Source organism: Neodiprion pinetum, chromosome 6 (assembly GCF_021155775.2).
Source record: "Neodiprion pinetum isolate iyNeoPine1 chromosome 6, iyNeoPine1.2, whole genome shotgun sequence".
Lineage (NCBI taxonomy): Eukaryota > Metazoa > Arthropoda > Insecta > Hymenoptera > Diprionidae > Neodiprion > Neodiprion pinetum.
Window position 1 is genome coordinate 29,510,341 of NC_060237.1, and position 24,059 is coordinate 29,534,399.

General features: G+C 36.4%; 4 protein-coding genes across 10 annotated transcripts in view; 3 read left to right on the forward strand and 1 right to left on the reverse strand.

The window, feature by feature from the left end:
* Positions 1–3,172, forward strand: part of LOC124220967 (major facilitator superfamily domain-containing protein 6) — a 9,574-nt gene extending 6,402 nt beyond the window's left edge. For all 3 annotated transcript variants that reach the window (XM_046630468.2, XM_046630467.2, XM_046630466.2), the window contains 7 exons: positions 321–457; positions 653–768; positions 860–1,105; positions 1,197–1,349; positions 1,421–2,786; positions 2,891–2,998; positions 3,141–3,172. In XM_046630468.2, the coding sequence (XP_046486424.1) occupies positions 321–457; positions 653–768; positions 860–1,105; positions 1,197–1,349; positions 1,421–1,506 (738 nt within the window). In that variant the 3' untranslated portion in view covers positions 1,507–2,786; positions 2,891–2,998; positions 3,141–3,172. The remainder of the gene's footprint in view (positions 1–320; positions 458–652; positions 769–859; positions 1,106–1,196; positions 1,350–1,420; positions 2,787–2,890; positions 2,999–3,140) is intronic.
* LOC124222345 (F-box/WD repeat-containing protein 4) lies at positions 2,799–4,620 on the forward strand. The gene is made up of 7 exons (XM_046633165.1): positions 2,799–2,998; positions 3,141–3,419; positions 3,506–3,644; positions 3,759–3,919; positions 4,015–4,143; positions 4,240–4,387; positions 4,477–4,620. Exons 1-7 carry the CDS (start codon positions 2,799–2,801, stop codon positions 4,618–4,620), a joined length of 1,200 nt encoding a protein of 399 aa, XP_046489121.1.
* On the forward strand, positions 4,616–17,450 carry LOC124220962 (uncharacterized). 3 transcript variants are annotated; one of them, XR_011177458.1, is made up of 9 exons: positions 4,616–6,488; positions 7,060–12,551; positions 12,741–13,224; positions 13,320–14,289; positions 14,499–14,732; positions 15,828–16,049; positions 16,328–16,510; positions 16,598–17,078; positions 17,191–17,450. XR_011177458.1 is itself a non-coding variant. In XM_069137169.1 (9 exons), the coding sequence occupies exons 3-9, from the start codon at positions 7,435–7,437 to the stop codon at positions 16,891–16,893; spliced, it is 7,506 nt and encodes a 2,501-aa protein (XP_068993270.1). In that variant the 5' UTR covers positions 4,616–5,951; positions 6,369–6,488; positions 7,060–7,434; the 3' UTR covers positions 16,894–17,450. The 3 variants fall into 3 exon arrangements, 2 of the variants coding, with proteins under 2 accessions (XP_068993270.1, XP_068993269.1); XM_069137169.1 differs by having other exon boundaries at positions 4,616–5,951; positions 6,369–6,488; positions 16,598–17,450; XM_069137168.1 differs by having other exon boundaries at positions 7,114–12,551; positions 16,598–17,450.
* Positions 17,451–17,971: 521 nt separating this feature from the next.
* LOC124220972 (transmembrane protein 230) overlaps positions 17,972–24,059 on the reverse strand; it is a 45,021-nt gene continuing 38,933 nt past the window's right edge. For all 3 annotated transcript variants that reach the window (XM_046630480.2, XM_046630477.2, XM_046630478.2), the window contains 3 exons: positions 18,963–19,078; positions 18,669–18,791; positions 17,972–18,601 (listed from right to left, as the gene is read on the reverse strand). In XM_046630480.2, the coding sequence (XP_046486436.1) occupies positions 18,464–18,601; positions 18,669–18,791; positions 18,963–19,055 (354 nt within the window). In that variant the 5' untranslated portion in view covers positions 19,056–19,078 and the 3' untranslated portion in view covers positions 17,972–18,463. The remainder of the gene's footprint in view (positions 18,602–18,668; positions 18,792–18,962; positions 19,079–24,059) is intronic.

The window sequence follows — 24,059 nt, forward strand, 5'->3', positions numbered from 1 at the left end:
CACTTGATTCGAAAGGAAGTCTCGAAAAATTTGGACCACCTTCTTTTTCCATGGATAATCAGTTTCCAATCAATGTATAATGCTAATGCAATTGAGGCAATACTCTTACAATTAGGAAAATCACGAGATTTATATGTACAACAATTATTGCCAATGTACGAGGGTACAAAGTGTGTCGAGATGTATTGCATAACAGTCATCTCTTGACTTGTCACAATCAACTTTATCAGAGTTGATACATCGCATCAACGTTGTAACAACGCTAACCAAACAAAACCTTTGTAATCGTGTAAAATGATTTGCATTGTCTTTTATTGCAGCTACCAATCATGTCCAAATCGGAGAACATCTTAAATGACGTATGGAAGCTATTGCGTCATAAGCCAATTGCGATATTTTTGTGCTTTGCAACTCTGGCTGGAATTCTCGACAGTTTTGTCATATACTTTTTATTCTGGTCAGTACGAAAGTCTTGAATATTTAACTTTTAATTCTAGCCATCGCATTTTGAAGACCAGATCTATCCGTATCATTATTGTATCTTATTGTGTAATTTATATTACATCTTGATTGCTGAAATTTTCGTCACTCTTTGTAAAATGTACATTCCTAAATACTAAGTGATACTAATGTCTACAGTGACGTTAAACAGGTATGTCGAGGATCTAGCAGAGACAACGGGTGACATGGGACAGATAAAACTGATCGAGGGTTTGATTGTAGCTGCTGAAACTTTGGGAGGAGAAGTTATCTTCTTTTCCCTGTCTGGTGAGATTTTGCACCGTTTGTTTATAAGTTCTCAACTTCACTTTTATCTTGTCGTGTTTTCCTTGTAACACAACACCGTTATACGCTGCAGGTGCAATATTGAAGAAAATCGGGTTCGGGTACAGTTTTGTATTCTGTTTCTGCTGCTACTCGCTTCGACTGGGTCTCATCTCCCTGGCACCGACTCCTTGGTGGATACTTCCAATCGAGTTTTTCATGCAGGGCCCGACTTACGCTCTCTGCTACACGACTATAGTCGCTTATGCAAGCGTCGTATCGCCCCCGGGAACCTCTGCAACAGTTCAAGGCATAGTTGCTGGAATGGACGACGGCTTAGGTGGGATAGTTCATTTTACCTACTCTGCGAAGGACGAATCTTTGAAAACTTGTTCAGTCTTTAACTCGCAATTTACGCCACCACTTCACAGGATTCGCAGTGGGAAGTCTAGTCGGTGGGATTTTGTACAAACGAATTGGCGGATCTCGAACCCTTCAATTATACTCATTAGGAGCGTTAGTTTCGGCGTCTGCATATTTAATGCTACACTTGCTGTACCTGAAAGATGCAATGCCCAAAAAAGGTAAATATTTATTTAGTCGTTTGTTTTGTACGGACAATCGTTATGCTTCAATGAATTATTTTTTTCTACAGGTAACCGAGAAGGCATTGAATACAAATGTCCAAACGATGCCGAAGACTCGAATCTAGATGAAAAAGAAATAACAATTTGTCAATAAAACGATAAACATAATGTAAATGAAATTAATGGTTTTGATCGATGAATTATATAACAGGGTTGTCCGAGCTAATCCCACCAACTCTCAGACCGTACAACCTTCAATTAGTTTCTTTCGGTATTTTGCTGTATCGTGTCAGAAAATTTTTTATTTTTTCAATTTTCCACGCTCAACATTTTCGAAGCGTATTGAGTCAAAAGTTGTCCATTTTTTGACCGTTATATTTCGGAAACTAATCGTCATGCGACAAGAAACCAAATGTACAAATTTTGGAAAATTGAACGAACTATTCAATACAAAGTGTTTCGTAACTTCATTTTCAGAACAACATCATTTTTCTTTCGAAAGCTAGACCATTTTTATTTTTCAAGTTCTTTTATGTTGATTCCTTGGATCCATTAACAACTACCAAAAATATTGCATTCTGGGTAAAAAAAAAATTACCCAGTCAGAATGTTGTATGTATCACAGTTTAAGGAGAGGATCAGTGAGGGCGGCAAATAAAAGTAACTGTAAAAAATTGCCGATAAAAATATTGTCAATTTCTTTCTGAAAGCTGTTCGATGTTCTAAAGTACATGTGCTTTGTGACACACATTTAGACATTTGAAGCTATTTCAAATAGTTGAATTCGAATCTGAAATTAAATTTTCAAATTCAAAGTCCCAAGAAGTTTTCTTACACACTACAACGAAATACCCAAAGCAAATTATATCGAAGGTAGTGAGGTCTGACGGTGAGTCGGTTTAATGTAGATAGCCCTGCAATAGACTGTATTTATTATAATTTACAAGATAGATAGCTAAGTTACACACACAATTAATTTTTTTTTTTTAACTTTACTCAATTGAGTTGCTAATAACAGTTCATATTTTTTGCCTTAATATAGTTCTATGAATTGTAATACCATTACCACCGCAGTTTGTATCTTTAGATTTTTCAAAATCTCAGGCAAAGTTTGATAATTTTGTTGTTGTAATTTTAATTTTTTTCATTTTTTCATCTTTCATCGAAAAAGAAAATGATTATTATGGAGTGAGAAAATACAATAAACAATTAATTTTGTAATTAAATACGAAACCCCTGAAGTGTAACTGAATCGAAGGGTAATTTCGCTATTTTGAATCCCAATCACATTCAAGTAACACATTTAATTCAATAAGAGAGATAAGTACACGGAAACAAAGACCCGACAGTTACTTTTGGACAATCTATTGAGATCCGGGGATCCCCCCACCGACTAACTGCCAACGGAAACGGTGAAAAGGAGGAAATCACGTGGTGGGTAATAAAATGACAGATGTCTTGCATCTGGACGAATTGCCGTCTGACGTTTTGATCATAATATTTGATTTTTGCCATGCCTTCGACCTGGTGCGCCTCAGTGAAGTGTGCACACGGTTCCACGATATTCTCAGGAGCGACGTGTGTTGGATTAAAAAGAGTAAACGGGCACTGGTGACCAACCAGTCCTCGAAAAGATTCCGCGAAAGGTAAGTTAGGTTATGTTATGTCACTCGATCATTCCACTGCTAAACAAAATCAAATCGATATCCACTCACGCTAATCCTTTCATCTTTGAGACACGTTTTCATCCTCGTAATATCGCTCTACAGAATTTTGTAAATTTTTCAGATGCTACACCTTACTTCCTCTGCGAAACAAATGGCACGTATCGCAAAATTGGAAAGATGGAAGATACGCCAAGCGTACTTATCTCACTCAAAAGGCTAAGTTGATGCCATGGCTTCAACTCACTGCAAACACTCTGTGGTGGGGTGCCGGTACTCAGATTTTCGGTTTCAGACGTTACGCACGGTTTAATCCGGTTGATCCGATATTCAAGATTGATACGCACAATTCAGACGTCTGTCGATTTGTTGTGAGGGACTGGATAGTGCTCGCCGGATTCAGGTACAAACATTTTTCTTATAATGTCAACCTGCATTCACCAGTGTGCAACAAACTGTTAGTTTGTAATAAAAAATGGTATTCTACAGAGACGGCAGCATACGTTGCTGGGATGGAATTACGAACAAAGAAATATTCAACGCGCAAAATACTCATGCCTCTGACGTAGATGCGGTAGACTTGACCTCGGATGTGATTATCACTGGTTCAAGAGACCGAACTGTTAAGGTTTATTCATTTGTGCAATTTCAAGTATTCACCATGTACCAAAGTATTTGATTAAGAAGACAGACAGCAAGCTGCAACTGAAATATTATATCTCTCATCGCTCTACTTGTTCAGATTTGGCCAACTAGGATCAACGACAACAGTTCACCGTTGGCAGCTATTAATTTATTGGATAGAATTTGGTCGATAGCAGCAGATCCAACGGGTCATACATTCTGTGCTGGTTCAGCTGGTAATAACAACGTAGCACCTCTACACATATTTGACGTAGAATGGTGATTATTTGACGAAGTTTCAAAATATCACAAACATTGTCACTTGTCTGACTTTTGACTTTCTTTCTTGCTATCGTTATCTCTGTTTCTTTTAGCGGGGGGGAAGTTAACGTATTTAGACAACGGTGGAGAAAAGGAGCTGGTATTTTGGACATTATTTGGAATGATCCTCAGACATTGCTCACCTGTGGTTATGACACGTGTATCAGAAAATGGGATATCAGGTACTTTTTATTTTACTGAGTAATAATCTTTTGTGATAGACTTTGTATTCGCCAATTCGCAACTCGAAATTTCAATCTTATTCCTTATTCTCACAGATCAGGAACCTGTGTAGGAGCCTGGGCAGATCCAACTGATGCTACAGTTTATTGCCTATCAACGGATTACCGCTACACCATGGTTTCTGGGACACAGTTTAACGGAGAAGCTGTGCTCTGGGATCAAAGAAAATTCAAATACATACAGGTAATTGTACAACAAATGATGATACATATCTCTCGACGTTGTACAATAGTGTAGGGATATTTTTAGTGAAATGTGATATGTTTCTTTAGATGTATCAGCATCGCTGCTCAAGTCCGGTGTATAGCATATCTTTCGACAACTGTTACCTGTATGGAGCAATGGACCAGTGCCTGTTTCAATTAAAATTCTCTGGATACGGATACGAAGAAAAGAATTATCGTAACTTATTTTGACGGCAAAACCAGAATTAATCGTCATGCTGATTCGCGTTTTAGATATAAGTTGAGAATCGATTCACTGGTTCAGAACCACTGTAAAGATAATTGATAATTGATAGTGTAAATATGTGCGGTAGCGTGAATAATCTGATATGACTAAACATATCGAAGAAACTGCAGAGTTTGTTTCAATTTATTTTTGTAAATACTGTATATTTGGGAAACTTACGTTAACCGGAACTTGCCACACGTCCTATGTTGAAATGACTTCTCTAATCGTATCGGTTGAAACGAATAAAACTATTCTTGGAAGCATGTACAGTACTTATATAGTTATCTCTTTAATTTTTGTCATTTTACCTATTCACTAAATAGTTTTTGTATATTATTTATAGATTCTATCAGTGATTGTCGCTGCATATGAAATTGATTAGAGGATACTTTTTTTTGCATAGACTTTGGCGAATAAAATTTCAATGAAATCCGTTGACTGAAGATTCCTGAGTCATTGCCGAAACTGAAACATGAAATAGGAAAAAGTACCTAATCGTTAAAAGTTTTGAATCACTAATGCAACCATATTAAACTTAAAGCGGTATAAAGTGCAATTAGAACAAAATCACAAGTACTAAAAACGTCTACTGAATCGGTGAATTGATTGAACAATTGCACGCAATTGCGAACACAGCCGCATTCTGGTCAACGGTTAGAATCTTGAAATAACTTTTATATTTTCGACAAAATTACCGAAAGAATTACCTTCGATTAAAAATTGCTAATTGAATTCTATATTTATACTGAAATCAGTGAGAAAAATTATATTTCGGCGGAACTGTCATTGAATAAACGGGCAGCGCACAAAGATTCGACGTGTGGTTAAAATTGGCGGTTAATCATGGCTGCTTTTGGCGCTTTGATTGTAGTGGTCCCTAGATTTCCACTAGAGTTCATAGAACTTCTAGACTTCCGCGTGTCAGGTGAAATTCCCTAGACTGAATAGTGGAATCTTACGTTGGCTACCATGATTTCGACGATTACTTTCGATAACTCGGAACACCGAACGACCCAGAAACACTTGAATATTTTCGCGGCGTACAGTCTTGGACTGAGATGCTAAAGTATTTCGACCATAATTTTAGGTAATCTGAACACTTGAGGAAGATTTTTCGAATTCGCGTATAACTACTCTTCCAGGCCTCATCGCACTGCGTATGAAGTCGATTGGTAATCCAACACATCACTAAAAGCAACATAGTTAGGCTATAAATATTGACCCTAAATTTGGTACACACGTGGTGGAGAAGGACGCTTAGACGAACGAGCCGTGAGGAATTTTTTCATTCCCCGTGAGTTACCTTTAATTATTTTTCGCCATAAGATTTCAGATGAAAAATGGTGATTATTATCACCACGTAATTTTCAGACTGTTCGCATTATCAAACCAATAAATACTTATATGTAAGACAGTGGAATCGTAAACTCGACGTTGGCACAACACAATTTTTTAACCATCCTTACTTCCATCGTCGTCTTTCTTTCAAGCCCGCAGCTGTCACTTGGATACTAGTAAATTTTCAACTTTCATTGTGATTATTCAATTGTTTTGTCGGCTTTGCACGGTGTAAAAAATTAATTGCTCTAACTCTGTCGACTGTTGTGGCTTGGCTTTGCTGACAGTCTTTTTTTATACTTATATGTACCATAATTGTAAAGTCGGATAAAACGCTAAGAAGATTATATCTTTTTTTCTCTGGAATGTATAGTCGGCCAAATTTCCCAGAAGAAATTTTTCTCATGGCAAATAATAAACTGCGTAAGAGATATACACCAACATTTGATGTGAAATAAATCTTAGCAGATTGGTCAACTAAGTCATTCAACTGGTACGTAAATTGATTTCACGTTACAAAAATTTCGATACACTCAATTTCGTCGTAATACTTATTAAATTTAGTCCTTAGAATATGCAACACAGCAGACTCAAATGCGTTGAAAATATTCTCATGGATCTAACCTTGTGTTTCTACACGGTTGTTCACCCCTATTATTTAAGAAAATGATTTCAATTTTTAGAGTGCCCTATAACTGCCTAGTTATTAGTGATATTTTATATTTTTTTTACCAAGTTCATTCAGCTACAAAAAAATTGAATACGATAGTTATGTAATTAATTCTAGTCTATTATCATGGAGAAACTTTGACAGAATCGACTTCTTATATTTTTCCACTGTATTGTAGATACTTGTATAATTACAACACAAATGTGTTTAACAATTTAAAACATTTTGAGAAAATATGCACCTAAACATATTTATGATATGGATTATCCTGCTGCCTGTTGAATTATTTAGTTATAATCCTTCTATCAACAAGTTAAATGTATACATTTTCTTTCCATTTGCCTTAGTTCTCAAATGCTTGATAGTTAATAATTTTTATGCCATTTTAATTTAGCCGAACCAAGGTATTGATACAAGCAAGGTTTCGTAGGAGTTATCTTTCCTTCAGGAACAACACTGGGGCTATAGAGGTCGTTAACAATAACGTGGACCAAACCACATCAAAAAGCTGGTAAAGATGTAATTGTCGGAATTAACTGCAACAAAAGAAGATTATACAAAAATGAATGATAGAGCCTGAAAAAATGCTGAATGGTGCTGACGATCACCCGAATCTTGAAGGTTGAAAGGCCATATTATAAAGATTATAATTTTATTATTATAAGGAAACATTTAGAATATCAAGGACAACAGAGATATGCAATATTAAAGCTTTATGGAACGTAGATCTTGATTAAGTTAGCTACGAATTGACTCAACATTATAGAACATGGCACCAGTCAAGAAACAAAAGCAACAACTTCACCAACTTAAACAAGAAACTGAATCAGATATGAAGGAGGTAAATAATAACTCTGCAGCTGGGTGTGAAAAAATTATTGCACTTCCGGCATGGACACCACCAACAATATTTAAGTTGAAGAGTAAGGAGGATGAAAAACATGTTCAGAAATTTTATGCAGGCACATCACAGCAGCAGACTTTAGTCTCATTGGTAACTGCAAAGACACATGACGATGTATGGACCTCAGCAACAGTGTTGAAATTAGATAATCAGGAGGAGGAAAAACATGTTCGGAGTTCTGATGCAGGTACATCACAGCAGCAAACTTCAATTTCATCCGTATCTATAAAGAAACGTGATGATCTTTCACGTGGAAATGCAGAATTGGATATACCGACTCCAAAATCTAGAACAAGAAATAGTCTACCAAAAAGATTAATTGCATCACAGCCATCGGTGATAGATAGTGAATCACCAAATGAAGCTACAAATATCACTACCGATTCGATATTAAAGTTTATTAAGCCTCCACCCGAATGCAGCTATATCACACGCAGCCTTCTTAAAAAATTGAAAGCATCGAAACTTAGAAATGTGAACAATGATGATTCGGAGATCAACAATAAAGGTACGCCAACTGTCACTTCAGCGAAAACTCATTCAGTACCTGAGGTAACAAAAGAGAAAACTAAATGTACATATATGTGTGGAGAAAAGCTGGCGAAAAAATCACGAAAATCAAAGTCAGTAGGGACAAGTTCTAATGCTTCAGCTGACTCAAAAGATTTCAACTTTACTAGTTTAAAAGAAATGGATTCAACACCAGAAATGGGGAAGTTAAACTCCAAATGTAATCGCAACTGGAAGGACCTAACATCATGGAGGAAATCACAAAAACTGCAGCCAAGTGATAATCTTGATACAGCAAATGATGATACAATGATAGCATCTCAAGTGAGAAATAATTCCATGTCAAAGACTGCAGTATGCAAAACTACTTGTACACGTGAATGTAGAGAAAAACTTTATGATCATTGTGGCGACTCATTATCAGACAGTACAAACAAAGTAGACTCAATATCGACATCTATAAAATCACAAATTGAATTTATGTATGAAGAAACCGATAAATTGCAAGGCAACCTTGTGCAATCTGAAATAGTGAATATAAGTATTACTCCAGAACCTGAAGCTAAAATAAACGTTTCAAAGCGAAAGACAGTGAAACGTAGATCTATAAAGGTGATTGACAAACTAAAGAGCTCTGGCACATTGATGGTGAATAAAAATTCTTCAGTTCGCTCTGTAGATTTATCATCCACCAGTTGCACAGAATCAGATTCAACACCGCATGTACCGACGGAAAAAGTCAAATGTACACGTCAACCAAAAAATAGAGTACAAAAAGATCTTATAAAGACAAATCAATTAAAAAGGCCTAGTATTCTCACATGCAAAGTTGAAAATAATTATCCACCAACTAGAATTATAACTGATTCAACATCAGAAACATCGAAGTCTGAAACAGTGATGACCGAATGTTTACCAAAGCCTGTAGTCAGTTCTGAAAAAATGCTGTTGTCGTCAAACCAAGAAGAGATGGGCAAAGTTGAAAACACGTATCCAGCAACTGGAACTATAACTGATTCAACATCAGAGACATCGATGTCAGAAATAGTAATGGCTGAATATTTACCAAAGCCTGTAGTCAAACGTCGTAAAATGCGGATGTCATCGAACCAAGAAGAGACAGGCAAAGTTGAAAATATGTATCCAGCAACTGGAACTATAACTGATTCAATATCAGAGACATCAAAGTCAAAAATAGTGATGTTTGAATGTTTACCAAAGCCTGTAGTCGAATATCAAAAAATGCAGATGTCCTCAAACCAAGAGGAGATGGTCGATACGCATGTTGTTAAGGATTCGGTGTCTACAAAAATGCCAAAGCCAAATATTCAAATGACACATGAATGTCGAGCAGCCAAGGCACAGACGAATTCTCAGACTCCTGAAACAAATGACGAGGCTTTGAGTGAAATCGTGTTTACACCTTCGAAGCACAGTACAAATATTGGTATAGCAATAAGCCCAAGTAAATCGACAAGTACACGAACCCGGAAATGGATCAGAGTACAAAAGAACTTGATGAATTCGACAGTCGAAGGGATGGAATATCACCCTGTAATTAAGACCAAGGGTTCTGTTTGTGAGTCAAATAAAAAAAAATATTCAGCCGAACTTAATACGAAAGATTTAGATAACGATGAATGTATATTCACTAAATGTAAAGAACGATTAAGTTCAATTTCCGATGTAGTAAAAAATGAGGATCTATTACATTCAAATTTGTACCAACCAAGAGTTTTACTCCGTGACATCGCTTACGACAAGGAATTGCCACAAAAACAAAGGGACATATTATTGAAAAAAAACACATCGCGAGACGTCACCGCTACTCTGAGTACCAAACAGTGGATCAAATGTAATACTTCTGAAGTTTTTTCTGAGTCTTTTAGTGAAAATGATCAATCACTTACATCTTCGAATACCGATTTGATAGTCCATAGGCATAAATGTCCGAATCTTCAAGAACAACAACTGCACACCCCATTTCTATTAATGGACCCTGGACCAATAGAGCCTGTACGTGGTACAAATAGTAGTAGCACAGTAAGTGACGCAGATGGTCTGTCTTCATTGATTGAATATCCCCTAAAAGGACAAAAATTTTCTGATGCGACTGGATTACCTTTAGAACCATGCAGCCCCACTAAGATACATAATATTGAAAAAAACCTAACGGAACCTATTGTGACTGATCAAGAAAATAATCTAACCGAAGCACTTTTTAAAAAAGGGGATTTGGAATTCCCATTGGACTTGCGTGTCAATGCTTCCATAACTTCTGCGACGAATGAATCACAATTTTTACCATGCAACGATAACTCAGTTAAATTAGATACCTCTGACTTCAATTTAACAAATAATAGTGATGAATGCAACAATGAAAAGCTAATGCCTTGCCATTCAATTCTACAGGTCGCAGAAAGTATTCAAGTAAGATGTACCGACTCAATATGTAATCCAAATCGAACGCCTGTAAAGTCTGAGAAATTGAATTCCTCAAATGGTCTGTCATTAAAAGTATCGATACCAATATGTTTTACAGACACAAATTCTGGGCAGGTGGTCAAACTTTTAAAGGAAGAAAAATTGGCACTAGTTAACAAAAGTGAAACTCATAGTTCTCTCAAATTGTTAGAAATCCAAGGAGTAAAAAAAAGTCAAGAGACTAAGGAGATAATTTTGGGTGAAAAATCTAACGTACCATTCGACTTGATAGAAGATCCCAAATCAGCAGGTGCAGACAATAATTATGACAATATTGGGTTAACAACAACATTAGACCTAATCAACATAGAAGATGATAACAGAAGCTGTTTTGCAGAAACACTGAAAAACTGCAGCACCGATATTTCCTCTGTACCAACAGTAGCAGAACAGCCTATACATCAATCAACACCTATTGGAAAAAAACGGCCCAAAATTGTCAGTGACGAGATTCTCCCCAAAGATACAATAACATTTCCTTGTAGCAAAGATGTGTCACTAGAATTATTTAAATCTGACACTAACGACAGAATGCATCAGAATGATTTGGACGATGTTGGCAAAAATCAAGATTGGCTAATGGCATTTAACAGTCATTCAGCAGAACAGGATGACAAAAATAATATAAAGTCAGAACATAGTTGGGGGAAGAGAGATACAGACCCAATTCCTAGCACGGGTGCACAACCTTTTGATCCCTCTAAGTTATTGACTTATTATTGTCCTGAGTTAGCTACATTTTATTCCATCAATGATTCTACCAAGAATAACCAGAGCGAAATTACATTACCAGATCCTGATGTCTTTAACAACAATAGCAGACTGAATCACAATGCTCTGTCAGTGCCAAATACAGTGGAAACTGAAACAAACGCGGGCAACACTGACCTATCGCTAAAAGATGATGTTGGTATATCTAAAGGTAAAACCGAACTTGGGAATGCTTTCGGGGGTGTCGTTGCTTCGAGAGTTGATTATGTTGATAATAAAATGGATACGGAATCGTCTGAAATAATCGATACTGAGTCAACAAGCAAGCCATCTCCACTTATTGCTGAACTAACTATCGCTAACTTGAGAAATTTTACAAAAATCTCGAATACTACGGCTGAGTCTGAACGCACCTGGTGCGTTGAAACACATCAGTATTATACGTCGCATAAAGACGAAAAACGCAAAAAACTTCCGAACATTAATGAAGTACCAGACAATCGTAATGATTTAAGCGAGGCTACGAAATCAGAGCTAGAAAATCAAACTCAATCTCTTCCGATGAAAATGAAACAGCGGAAACGGAAATGGATAAGTGATAATAGTAATAAAGCTCAGGATCCTGCACCATTGAGTGGGAAAAGAATACAACTGAAGAGAAACAGATGGAGCGTCAGTGGTCCAGGAGATCTTGAAAGTACGATGAATTACCCAAAATCAAACTCAGCTAAATCAAATACTTCTATTGTTTCTACCGGTTCAAGCACTGTTGCGCAAAATAAACAGTCATCTAAGAACGGCAGTCCAATAAAAAAATTTGTTGTTCCTACAAACGACGAAACTCAACAGCTGGAGCTAAAAACTGAAAATTTACTGCCAAATATGAATATTCTTCCTACCTCTTTTGGCAAAACTAATATTGATAATAATTCTGAATCATCTAAATATAGTTTTTGTGAAGGCAATATTTTACCAAAGTGGCCTTCGACATCCCCAAAAGATACTGAGGGTTTTAATTGCAATAGTGACTTCAACAAGAATGGAAATTTAACAAATTCAGTATCAGCAAGCCCATTGTCTTCTCAAAATTCGGTACTGAATATTCGGGAGTCTGATAGGTCTACTCTGACAAAAGAAATAATTGGCCAAAACCTGGGAAAAAGTGACATAGGACTTGATAAAGGTCAGTCGACAAATGAAAGCGCAAAAGAAGATTTGGACTATGAATATGACGATTGCATTTCTTTATTCGCAGAATCTATAGTGATAACAAATGTGTAAGTGCGAAAAATTTTTTTTATGCAAGTATGTTCTATTGGGCAATTTGTATTGCAATTAGGATTGTTCGTATTCCATTCATGTATTTTTTGAAAGTATTATTGGTATTGTAGAATGCAGTAATATACATACATATATTTTATGCAGACATCACTAAATCGCTAACTCCTACTGTATTCTGCTTCTAGTGATCAGAGCATAAATTTCATGGATGGTGCCAAGACGTCACCTTGTAAAACCCAAAATTCATCAGAAAGATCATACGAAGATATAAAAGACTTTGCTGCCTATTATAACAAAAATCTAGAAGAGTGCAATGCAGCCTACGAATTCGGTTATGAAACTGAAAGGAATGGCTATACTACTTCAAACATTATAATACCGTTTGACACTAAAAATAGCAATAATTGCTTGAATTTTAATAATAATTCATCGAATACGATTCCAGTGCCTCAGGTGAACACACAATATTCTGAAACTGAATTTTCCTCAGCAATAAATCCCCCTATATCAAATCTTAATAGTTCGTCAAGTATGAGAGGTAGACTTGGCATTAGACAAGAAACACAAAACGCAGTCTCTACTTTTACATCAAGAATCTTCTGGAGGCATTGCTTTCACATTCTAAGGTTCGGTTACTGTAAGAGAAAGCATTGCCATTTTATACATAATGTAAGTAACTTTCTATTACATTTTCTTGAAATATGGTGCATTATTTATAATCATAAATACTGAAGATTGTTTCTCTTTTATTATCATGCTTGTAGCTGACACCAAGTCTACAGAACCTTGATCAGAAAGATCTGGACTATATCGTCGAAGTAATAGCTTATTCCAAAATCAATGGTTTCACACATCTGATCAAAAATGTATACCATCAAGTTGTTACTCAAATGGATGCTCGTAATATCATTGAATTGTTCCATAAATTATACTGTAAAAGACAACTTAACGAGCACCTCGTAAACTGTACAGTACATGCTTTGATCTCAACTGGAATGTCTTTGCCGAATATTTTTAGTAATATGGCATTACTGCTTGATGAAAATGACAGCGGTCTAATAGAATATCTTATAGAATTTATCGGTGAGATGACCCAGCCAGGCACCTACTGGGATACATTTCGCGATTTCCTGATCAAAATACCCCCTTCGGGGAGAAGAATCGCCAGAGTGATACATGAATTGGTCGATATCAATAAGGATAAATCACATATTGAAGATGTGTACAGAAACTTTATAAACAAACTTAGTCTAAATCAAGTATCAATGATAAATATCAATCTTAGAAACCGGCTCAATTCCATACTCATGAAAAATGATATCATTCACAGAAACATTCAATATTCCTATACTCCAGTTTCTACTCAAAATGACAGCTCAAATCTTATGTTGGAAACTAACGTCGGTAGAGACATTAATAAAGAACTAATTGAGATACCTGGCATACACTCACCGGATAGTACACAATATAGCGACAGTGGATTACTATTATCTCGAACGAGCCAGCGATCTAGCTTACAAGGACCTGCTAACACATCGTCCTTGTTCATAAGTCGAGATGATAGCCCAAGAAGTATGGCAGCTGATCCAAACGTTTTCAATCAGAAGAGGAATGCTGGAATACGAAGCAATCCTCTAGTTACAAAGTTCTCAGCCACCTCAAGTAGCAGAACATCTGAAGCTGAAGCTGAAGCTGTTGATTTAACCAGTGATTCCTACAAGGTCCACCTTATAGGTAGATATTAATTATATTTCTATTCTAATCGAACTTCAAATTATTTGTGTAACTGTTTTCGGATTAGATTAAAAGTTCTTGGAATATGTGTCAACAATATGTAAAATTTGGGGAAATAAATTTTTATGGATCATTGGAGATCGAAATATAATAGTGTTGTTCAATTTTTTTTTTTTTTTTTACAATAATTGCATCACAATTAATTTTAGAAAATTTGAAAGAGCCACAGTCAGTGTACAGAAACCGTCACTGGCAGTTTCACCTTGATATGACCATTGTAAAAGAATCGTTGAAGCACCAAGATTACGAAGGGGTTCTAAAAATCCTCAACAAATATTCAAATGTGGTGGGAAAAACACTCTTCACTACAAGCTGTTACAGGATGTTACACAAAAACGTGATTATGTCAGCGTATCATATGAAGAATATGATAAAGTTGTCAGGTAATAAACACTTTTAACAAGCAGATTGGACATTCTTTCTCGTACTATATAACTCACTTTATATACTTGGACTTCACTGACAAAGTAATATTATTCCTCAAGCAATCAACTGAAATACTTATTACCGCATAATTAAGAACTAATAAAAAGAAATCTAAAACCCTGGTGAGTTCTGTGATACTAACAAATGTATTAAAGATATTCGTTAATTGTAACTATGGATTGACGAAAATTTTGTTTCCAGCTTCAATATGTCGTGACTTAAATCTTCTTTCTTGCTGTACACAATCAGTTGAACGTTTTTCAATTTTTCAATATTCAACCGTGAACTTTCAAGAAATTAAAGTTGGTGACAGCGTTTTGGTTTCAAAACTTTGACTTTTCTGCAAGCAGAAATAATTGAATGTTCTCAAATTTCAGCAGAGTTTTATTGTGAACGATTTGTCATTTTTAAAATGAGTCTGTTATTTCAGGATTATTATTAATTAAAGGCCATCAACATTTTGTATTATTCGGATATACATGCTGCAATGTATTAATTACCACAGAACACTGCTCAGCAGAGATTTTTAGTCAATAAATCTTGATTTTGTCTCAGACGATTAGTTTTTAGAAGGACAAATCCCATGCATTTAGATAACGCATTTAAAAAAGTTAAAATAATCATCCAAGAAAATCGTCTCTGTTACGTCAAATTAAGTAGATAAAATTCTATGTACATCGTCTTCTTTAAAAACATATCTGTTGTTTTTTTTCTTTGTAATTTTGAATTATAGTCGCATGGACAAATACTGGTCATAAATTTCCATATTTTTAATTTTATCGATGTATGTACTTAGGAATCGAAGCGGCAAACATCACTATATTTATGTAACAAAGATTCTGGTTCATCTAATATCATTTATTGATTTTTTTTTTACTCAATCTAGATGTAATTATATACAGCTATTGATAAAACTTGCAAAGGCTTCAATACATAGAAGAAGTTTGACACATAATGTATGATATATTTATACAGTTAATAAAACTTTATATTCAGTAAAAAAAAATGCTGTCTTTTCATTCACCTAACATTTTCATTTTTGGACTTTTCAGTCCGGATGGGGGTCAATAAATCCCTGAGTCAAACGTTATTCTACTTGGGAATTTACACGATGATCGAGTTGTGCGATGCTGGTGCATGGGTAATTGCGTACAGTTTATTCAAGCCCTTGCAAGCCACTGGCTTAATGGAAAATATTGCCGAATATGCACTGATATCTGCTGAAATCTGTATAGCTAACGGACGTCCGTTGAAGGCTTTCACCATATTGAAACGTGAGTTAGCAGCACACGTCTTATTCCAACAACTCAGAATCTTTAATGAGTAGAATAAGAAAATATACCTCTATGTAGATTTTCAGACGAGGTGCATGCTTTAGGTGAATACCTTTTCCGCCAAATTTTAAAATCCCATCTTATATTGACAAAATACAACTTATCGATGACATTTTATCTCACCGATCATTACCATCTTTTTCACAAAAATTTGATGACTACTTGTTAGCCGTACTGGTGGGCCTGTATACCTAGTGCTATCTAATACTATGTTGCAGAAAGCAACATGTTTTGTACAAATCCAAGCAAGTGGCTCGTTACTAGCAATCCAAATGACGAACGTGTTAGAGTCATGATAATAAATCTGTTGTTAGATGTTTTGTGTCAGGAGTTGCCTGAGCAGGCATTTTATATTTTCACTTACCTGCTTGGAGATCAAAGTCGTATTTATCATCCCATAGGTGAGTTTCTTATAACAGATCAAACTTGAAGAGACCAATGGTAGTTGCGCTATATGTTAGAAATTGATGGATTATCTGTTTTTCCAGATCTTACTGCATATACAGATAATCTTGTGACCGGTATTCTAAATGGAAAGTGTAATGACTTAGTGCCAGAAATAGCAAAAATAATTATCGAAAATAACTTCTCGCTGAGCAATTCAGTGTTCCAATCTCTAGTTATAAACTTATTTAAGAAGGATTTGAAACGATGTAAACAGCTTTATCGTTATGGCACATGGCTTGGAGTGTATCCGATAGTGGGGGTAAATAATATTTGGAATATCAATCTCTCTTTGGACTGTCGCGAAAAATTTCATGCATATGAGAATGTAATTTTTTGAAATATAACATGTGATTATTCGATTACTAGTTGACAGTTCCCCTTCGCATATTAATAAAGACAAATTGGATGAGAGAAGAAATATATTTGGCAGTTTTAAACTTCTTAGAGACACTATCTGTGGAGGTAGGACATGCCGTTGATCAAATTCGTCCTCATCAATTTTCAATACATTTAGTTTTTGAGGTGAGTTGGTGGCTACAGCAATGAATTAGCTTTCATTCAATCGAATTGTGGGAATTGTTACTGCTCCAAGCAATTACATCACAAGAATTTAAATCCTGGATCTTTTTGTCAGCTCGCCCCATTTAAACAGCAGCTGCCTGACAGTGAAGATCAGATTTGTAACAGCGATGAACTGAAAATGAGTAAAAAGCTCATGAAAACTGTTTTACAAGAAGAATTCTATCCCCCGTTAAAAACAGGGTGTAAGGAGAGAGAAAGACTCATGAAATTACAAAGTCGTACAGTTGTCAACTACTTGAAATGTATGAGTGCACTACAGTGACCTGTTCTGCATTTGGATTTGTTTCTAGGAGTCAATCGAACCTCGAGTTCAGTATGAAACTGAACCATTGTGTTCAAGCATTGAATGTGTATTAAATTGTTTGGATACAGTTTTTTCCAACAATAATTCACTAGAAAATAATTGAAGAAACCGCTGCTTTCTTGGAGCATAATCATTTATTTAGATTTACTCTACATGTTTTATAATTGACGGATTGAAATTCTTAAAAGTACTTCAGATGCTATACAATCATTTTTATTTTTGTTTATGTCTTTCTGTGATACTGTATTCATTAAATTTAATCCGCAATTTTTTATGAAATGTATGAATCACTGTTATAGTTTATTTTAATCTAGTTTTCAATAATTATAGACTTGCAAGTACGGGCATATTCTTCTGACACTAGGATTATTTGCTTCTCTTTCCAATACATATTTCTACGCAGAGAAGCAAATAAGCCTACTCAATTTGACTGTTGATCACAAAGTCAAAGAAATATGTTTTATAACGAGTACACCAATATTAATCAAACTCATGGGTAATAGTACATAATTAATAAAATACCAAGTACTCATATTGTAAGATTTCACAGTTTATTAGTTATTATATAAATACAAAGCCAACATGTTACATTATCTATGGACAATTAATTATTTTAATGAGAATAAAATTATATTTTCAATAAAGATATCGACGCGTATTCTATAAATGCACCAAATTCGGTCCCGATGCCTCAATGCAGTTAAGTTACGATCATTTTCCAATAAACTATTACGACTTTCTTGAATTACCAGTGGAGTAATTTACAAGAAACAAATGGGATTCAACTGATGCTCCAGGTAATACCTTGGTTGCAGCAAAAGTTGGGCACGTTAGATCAGTCGTTTCGTCATACATTTCCAAATGTACACGAGAATTAAGTATTGAATAAAAATGTTTGAATATCTACTCAACTCTGTTCAACACGCTAGTCAATATTCATTTGAAAATTATTTTGTACGCACTATTCAAGTAGAATGATTAGAAAGCACGTTTGGTATATTACATTAGGTACAAAAGTATTCTACTCGAATTCGGGGATATCATCAAAGGAATAGCCCGGCACTTTTCGGTATGCAAGAATTGCCACTCTGACATGATAAGCTCCAGGAATAAACATTAGGATACCCAGAATAATCACTGGCCACATTCGATCCGCATACTGTGGAATGAAAAACAAGGTTTGTAGAATAATAAAGAGTATATAAATGTTGCACGTTTCTGGTCACCTTAGAATCGATATGCCCGCTGACAATCAGGCTGCCTACAATGAGCATGACAGTTCCTCCGACGAACAGAACTGCTGCCAGGGCAATAGCCTTCCATGGTATCTTCACCGGCGGATGCAAGAACTGAAAAAATTGAAAACCATGTTCGTTGATTATCGTCAGTTTTCAACGACTGCACGTTGCAATACAGAAAGTTCTTTCTCTCAGTTGTGTAATGTTCTGTGAATGAAATGGGTGATGAACAATGCTCAATTTACCGGTTGGAGGTTATGTAGGTAAATAAATACATCATACCTGTGCGTCTACGAAACCGTTGTCGGTTTCGGTGAGTTGTGTGTAATCCACGTTGTCGAATTGTCTTTCACCTCTACCCTTTCTTCGGATCATGCTCAGTCTATCCACAATGGTATCTGAAAAAATAAGTAACGATGTACACTGCAGGAGTCTACTTGACAAACAGCGACTTTACGAACACGTGATAAGACTATTAGGAACATTGGCAAGTTGCCCGGAATACTCGTTCGCCTTCATTTTATTTAAACAATGACCATGTCGCAATAGGTGTAGAAAATGAACGGTGAAGTAGTAACGAATAACGATATTCTTTGGAATAACGTAGGAATGACTAAACATTTGTAGGCATTAATTGAAATTACTGCACAGCTATTGCTATTTGATTCGGCATAATATTTTACACGAAGATTACCTGCAAGCTCACTTGATGTCAATTACAGAAAGACAGAGTTTGTCTCTAAATTAATTATGATAAGTATGTTCTAACTATTAATGAAGAATCCTTGGACATTACAGAATGATGACAGAGATTCGATTCTACAGAACCCAATCTGATAGAATGGAACGAGTGTCAGTACACGACAACTTTATGTGCATCCTGAAAGCTGGAATAAGTTGGGTTTAATTTTCTATAAAAACGAACTCTCCGGAATCGATTATACTGTTTTTACAGTAATTGATTTCCCAGCGTTCGTTTCGACAAAAAATTACGTCGATGTAGTGCATCAAAGAATGGATTCCAGTTTCCACCATCATTCAAAATCAGCAAATTTTGACCGGAAAAATCCATTGGTCTTAGCTTTTTTTCTTTAATAACAAAAACTTGTTCGTCTCACAATCGATTTGTATGACCCTTTGTGGACTAATTAGACCCCGCTAGAAACGCCAAAAAGACACCAAGAGTAGCGTTAGGCCAACCGCTAAGGATATTTAAAGAAAATGTGGAGACATTCAATTACTTATTTATTTTATTTCAGGTTGGATGAAATGTTAACAATACAATATTATACATAATACAATATCACAAATGCATAATAATATGAATAATAATCGTACATAAAGAGGGACATTGGGCTTCAGGGACGCAAGCCGCAACTTCAAATATACTTACAAACTACGTCAATTACATTTTAATACAATAGTTATCATATGTATTCTGCTCGCGCATATATTGCACTTCTTTTTCCTCCTACAATAACCAGATTTCTTGAGTAATGTGTATTGATAATTGTGCATTTCTTTTTGCTTTCACTTTTGTACTATTTGACAACTAGTCAAATAACTATAATACACACTGCAACCTGAACACCTGTTACAAAATTAAGAAGCATTAAATAAACTGAGATTTCGTAGCTAAGTATCTGTGGTTTTTCTTCCTCACCTTTGTGACATCCCTGCACCTATTCCAAAATTTCGGCCGCAAGTTTTTATCAGTTGTTCGCATAGGTAGGCTTTTTATTCGGGTAGGGTTTTTTGGCTGTAACTTTCGATGCGTTGATCGCAGCGTATTGGGACTGCGCCCAATCGATTTTTCTCGCAAAATTACGTCGGAATGGTGCCTGAAAGAATTGATTCCAGCACTTTTCAAAATCGCGAAAATTTTCGCCAAAAATACAAAGGGGTTAACCTTCCTTTTTTTTTGACCAAAAAATTTTTCGTCTCAGAATTGATTCGTATGACTCTTGCCCGACCAATTGGACCCCAAGGAACTCAGAAAACGCAGCGAAAAGAGCGTGGGATCAACAGGAAAGAAATTGAGAAGAAAAATACACCTGCTGAAAAATGTCGAAAATTCAGGTTTTCGTTTTTTGGCTGTAACTTTCGATGCGTTGATCGCAGCGTATTGGGACTGCGCCCAATCGATTTTTCTCGCAAAATTACGTCGGAATAGTGCCTGAAAGAATTGATTCCAGCTCTTTTCAAAATCGCGAAAGATTTCGCCAAACATACAAAGGGGTTAACCTTCCGTTTTTTTTGACCAAAAAATTTTTCGTCTCAGAATTGATTCGTATGACTCTTGCCCGACCAATTGGACCCCAAGGAACTCAGAAAACGCAGCGAAAAGAGCGTGGGATCAACAGGAGAGAAATTGAGGAGAAAAATACACCTGCTGAAAAATGTCGAAAATTCAGGTTTTCGTTTTTTGGCTGTAACTTTCGATGCGTTAATCGCAGCGTATTGGGACTGCGCCCAATCGATTTTTCTCGCTAAATTACGTCGGAATAGTGCCTGAAAGAATTGATTCCAGCACTTTTCAAAATCGCGAAAATTTTCGCCAAAAATACAAAGGGGTTAACCTTCCTTTTTTTTTGACCAAAAAATTTTTCGTCTCAGAATTGATTCGTATGACTCTAGCCCGACCAATTGGACCCCAAGGAACTCAGAAAACGCAGCGAAAAGAGCGTGGGATCAACAGGAGAGAAATTGAGGAGAAAAATACACCTGCTGAAAAATGTCGAAAATTCAGGTTTTCGTTTTTTGGCTGTAACTTTCGATGCGTTGATCGCAGCGTATTGGGACTGCGCCCAATCGATTTTTCTCGCAAAATTACGTCGGAATGGTGCCTGAAAGAATTGATTCCAGCACTTTTCAAAATCGCGAAAATTTTCGCCAAAAATACAAAGGGGTTAACCTTCCTTTTTTTTTGGCCAAAAAATTTTTCGTCTCAGAATTGATTCGTATGACTCTTGCCCGACCAATTGGACCCCAAGGAACTCAGAAAACGCAGCGAAAAGAGCGTAGGATCAACAGGAGAGAAATTGAGAAGAAAAATACACCTGCTGAAAAATGTCGAAAATTCAGGTTCTCGTTTTTTGGCTGTAACTTTCGATGCGTTGATCGCAGCGTATTGGGACTGCGCCCAATCGATTTTTCTCGCAAAATTACGTCGGAATAGTGCCTGAAAGAATTGATTCCAGCACTTTTCAAAATCGCGAAAATTTTCGCAAAAAATACAAAGGGGTTAACCTTCCTTTTTTTTTGACCAAAAAATTTTTCGTCTCAGAATTGATTCGTATGACTCTTGCCCGACCAATTGGACCCCAAGGAACTCAGAAAACGCAGCGAAAAGAGCGTGAGATCAACAGGAGAGAAATTGAGAAGAAAAATACACCTGCTGAAAAATGTCGAAAATTCAGGTTTTCGTTTTTTGGCTGTAACTTTCGATGCGTTGATCGCAGCGTATTGGGACTGCGCCCAATCGATTTTTCTCGCAAAATTACGTCGGAATGGTGCCTGAAAGAATTGATTCCAGCACTTTTCAAAATCGCGAAAATTTTCGCCAAAAATACAAAGGGGTTAACCTTCCTTTTTTTTTGACCAAAAAATTTTTCGTCTCAGAATTGATTCGTATGACTCTTGCCCGACCAATTGGACCCCAAGGAACTCAGAAAACGCAGCGAAAAGAGCGTGGGATCAACAGGAAAGAAATTGAGAAGAAAAATACACCTGCTGAAAAATGTCGAAAATTCAGGTTTTCGTTTTTTGGCTGTAACTTTCGATGCGTTGATCGCAGCGTATTGGGACTGCGCCCAATCGATTTTTCTCGCAAAATTACGTCGGAATAGTGCCTGAAAGAATTGATTCCAGCACTTTTCAAAATGGCGAAAATTTTCGCCAAAAATACAAAGGGGTTAACCTTCCGTTTTTTTTGACCAAAAAATTTTTCGTCTCAGAATTGATTCGTATGACTCTTGCCCGACCAATTGGACCCCAAGGAACTCAGAAAACGCAGCGAAAAGAGCGTGGGATCAACAGGAGAGAAATTGAGGAGAAAAATACACCTGCTGAAAAATGTCGAAAATTCAGGTTTTCGTTTTTTGGCTGTAACTTTCGATGCGTTAATCGCAGCGTATTGGGACTGCGCCCAATCGATTTTTCTCGCTAAATTACGTCGGAATAGTGCCTGAAAGAATTGATTCCAGCACTTTTCAAAATCGCGAAAATTTTCGCCAAAAATACAAAGGGGTTAACCTTCCTTTTTTTTTGACCAAAAAATTTTTCGTCTCAGAATTGATTCGTATGACTCTAGCCCGACCAATTGGACCCCAAGGAACTCAGAAAACGCAGCGAAAAGAGCGTGGGATCAACAGGAGAGAAATTGAGGAGAAAAATACACCTGCTGAAAAATGTCGAAAATTCAGGTTTTCGTTTTTTGGCTGTAACTTTCGATGCGTTGATCGCAGCGTATTGGGACTGCGCCCAATCGATTTTTCTCGCAAAATTACGTCGGAATGGTGCCTGAAAGAATTGATTCCAGCACTTTTCAAAATCGCGAAAATTTTCGCCAAAAATACAAAGGGGTTAACCTTCCTTTTTTTTTGGCCAAAAAATTTTTCGTCTCAGAATTGATTCGTATGACTCTTGCCCGACCAATTGGACCCCAAGGAACTCAGAAAACGCAGCGAAAAGAGCGTAGGATCAACAGGAGAGAAATTGAGAAGAAAAATACACCTGCTGAAAAATGTCGAAAATTCAGGTTCTCGTTTTTTGGCTGTAACTTTCGATGCGTTGATCGCAGCGTATTGGGACTGCGCCCAATCGATTTTTCTCGCAAAATTACGTCGGAATAGTGCCTGAAAGAATTGATTCCAGCACTTTTCAAAATCGCGAAAATTTTCGCAAAAATTACAAAGGGGTTAACCTTCCTTTTTTTTTGACCAAAAAATTTTTCGTCTCAGAATTGATTCGTATGACTCTTGCCCGACCAATTGGACCCCAAGGAACTCAGAAAACGCAGCGAAAAGAGCGTGAGATCAACAGGAGAGAAATTGAGAAGAAAAATACACCTGCTGAAAAATGTCGAAAATTCAGGTTTTCGTTTTTTGGCTGTAACTTTCGATGCGTTGATCGCAGCGTATTGGGACTGCGCCCAATCGATTTTTCTCGCAAAATTACGTCGGAATAGTGCCTGAAAGAATTGATTCCAGCACTTTTCAAAATCGCGAAAATTTTCGCCAAAAATACAAAGGGGTTAACCTTCCGTTTTTTTTGACCAAAAAATTTTTCGTCTCAGAATTGATTCGTATGACTCTTGCCCGACCAATTGGACCCCAAGGAACTCAGAAAACGCAGCGAAAAGAGCGTGGGATCAACAGG

Excerpts from the sequence above, each read along its gene's own strand:
- LOC124220962 (XM_069137168.1), top strand. The coding sequence starts at position 7,435 with ATGGCACCAGTCAAGAAACAAAAGCAACAACTTCACCAACTTAAACAA. Across the intron at positions 13,225-13,319 it reads ATTGCCATTTTATACATAAT|CTGACACCAAGTCTACAGAA; the intron begins GTAAGTAACTTT and ends TCATGCTTGTAG. Across the intron at positions 16,050-16,327 it reads GGCTTTCACCATATTGAAAC|AAAGCAACATGTTTTGTACA; the intron begins GTGAGTTAGCAG and ends ACTATGTTGCAG.
- LOC124222345 (XM_046633165.1), top strand. The coding sequence starts at position 2,799 with ATGACAGATGTCTTGCATCTGGACGAATTGCCGTCTGACGTTTTGATC. Across the intron at positions 3,645-3,758 it reads CAAGAGACCGAACTGTTAAG|ATTTGGCCAACTAGGATCAA; the intron begins GTTTATTCATTT and ends CTACTTGTTCAG. Across the intron at positions 4,388-4,476 it reads GAAAATTCAAATACATACAG|ATGTATCAGCATCGCTGCTC; the intron begins GTAATTGTACAA and ends ATGTTTCTTTAG.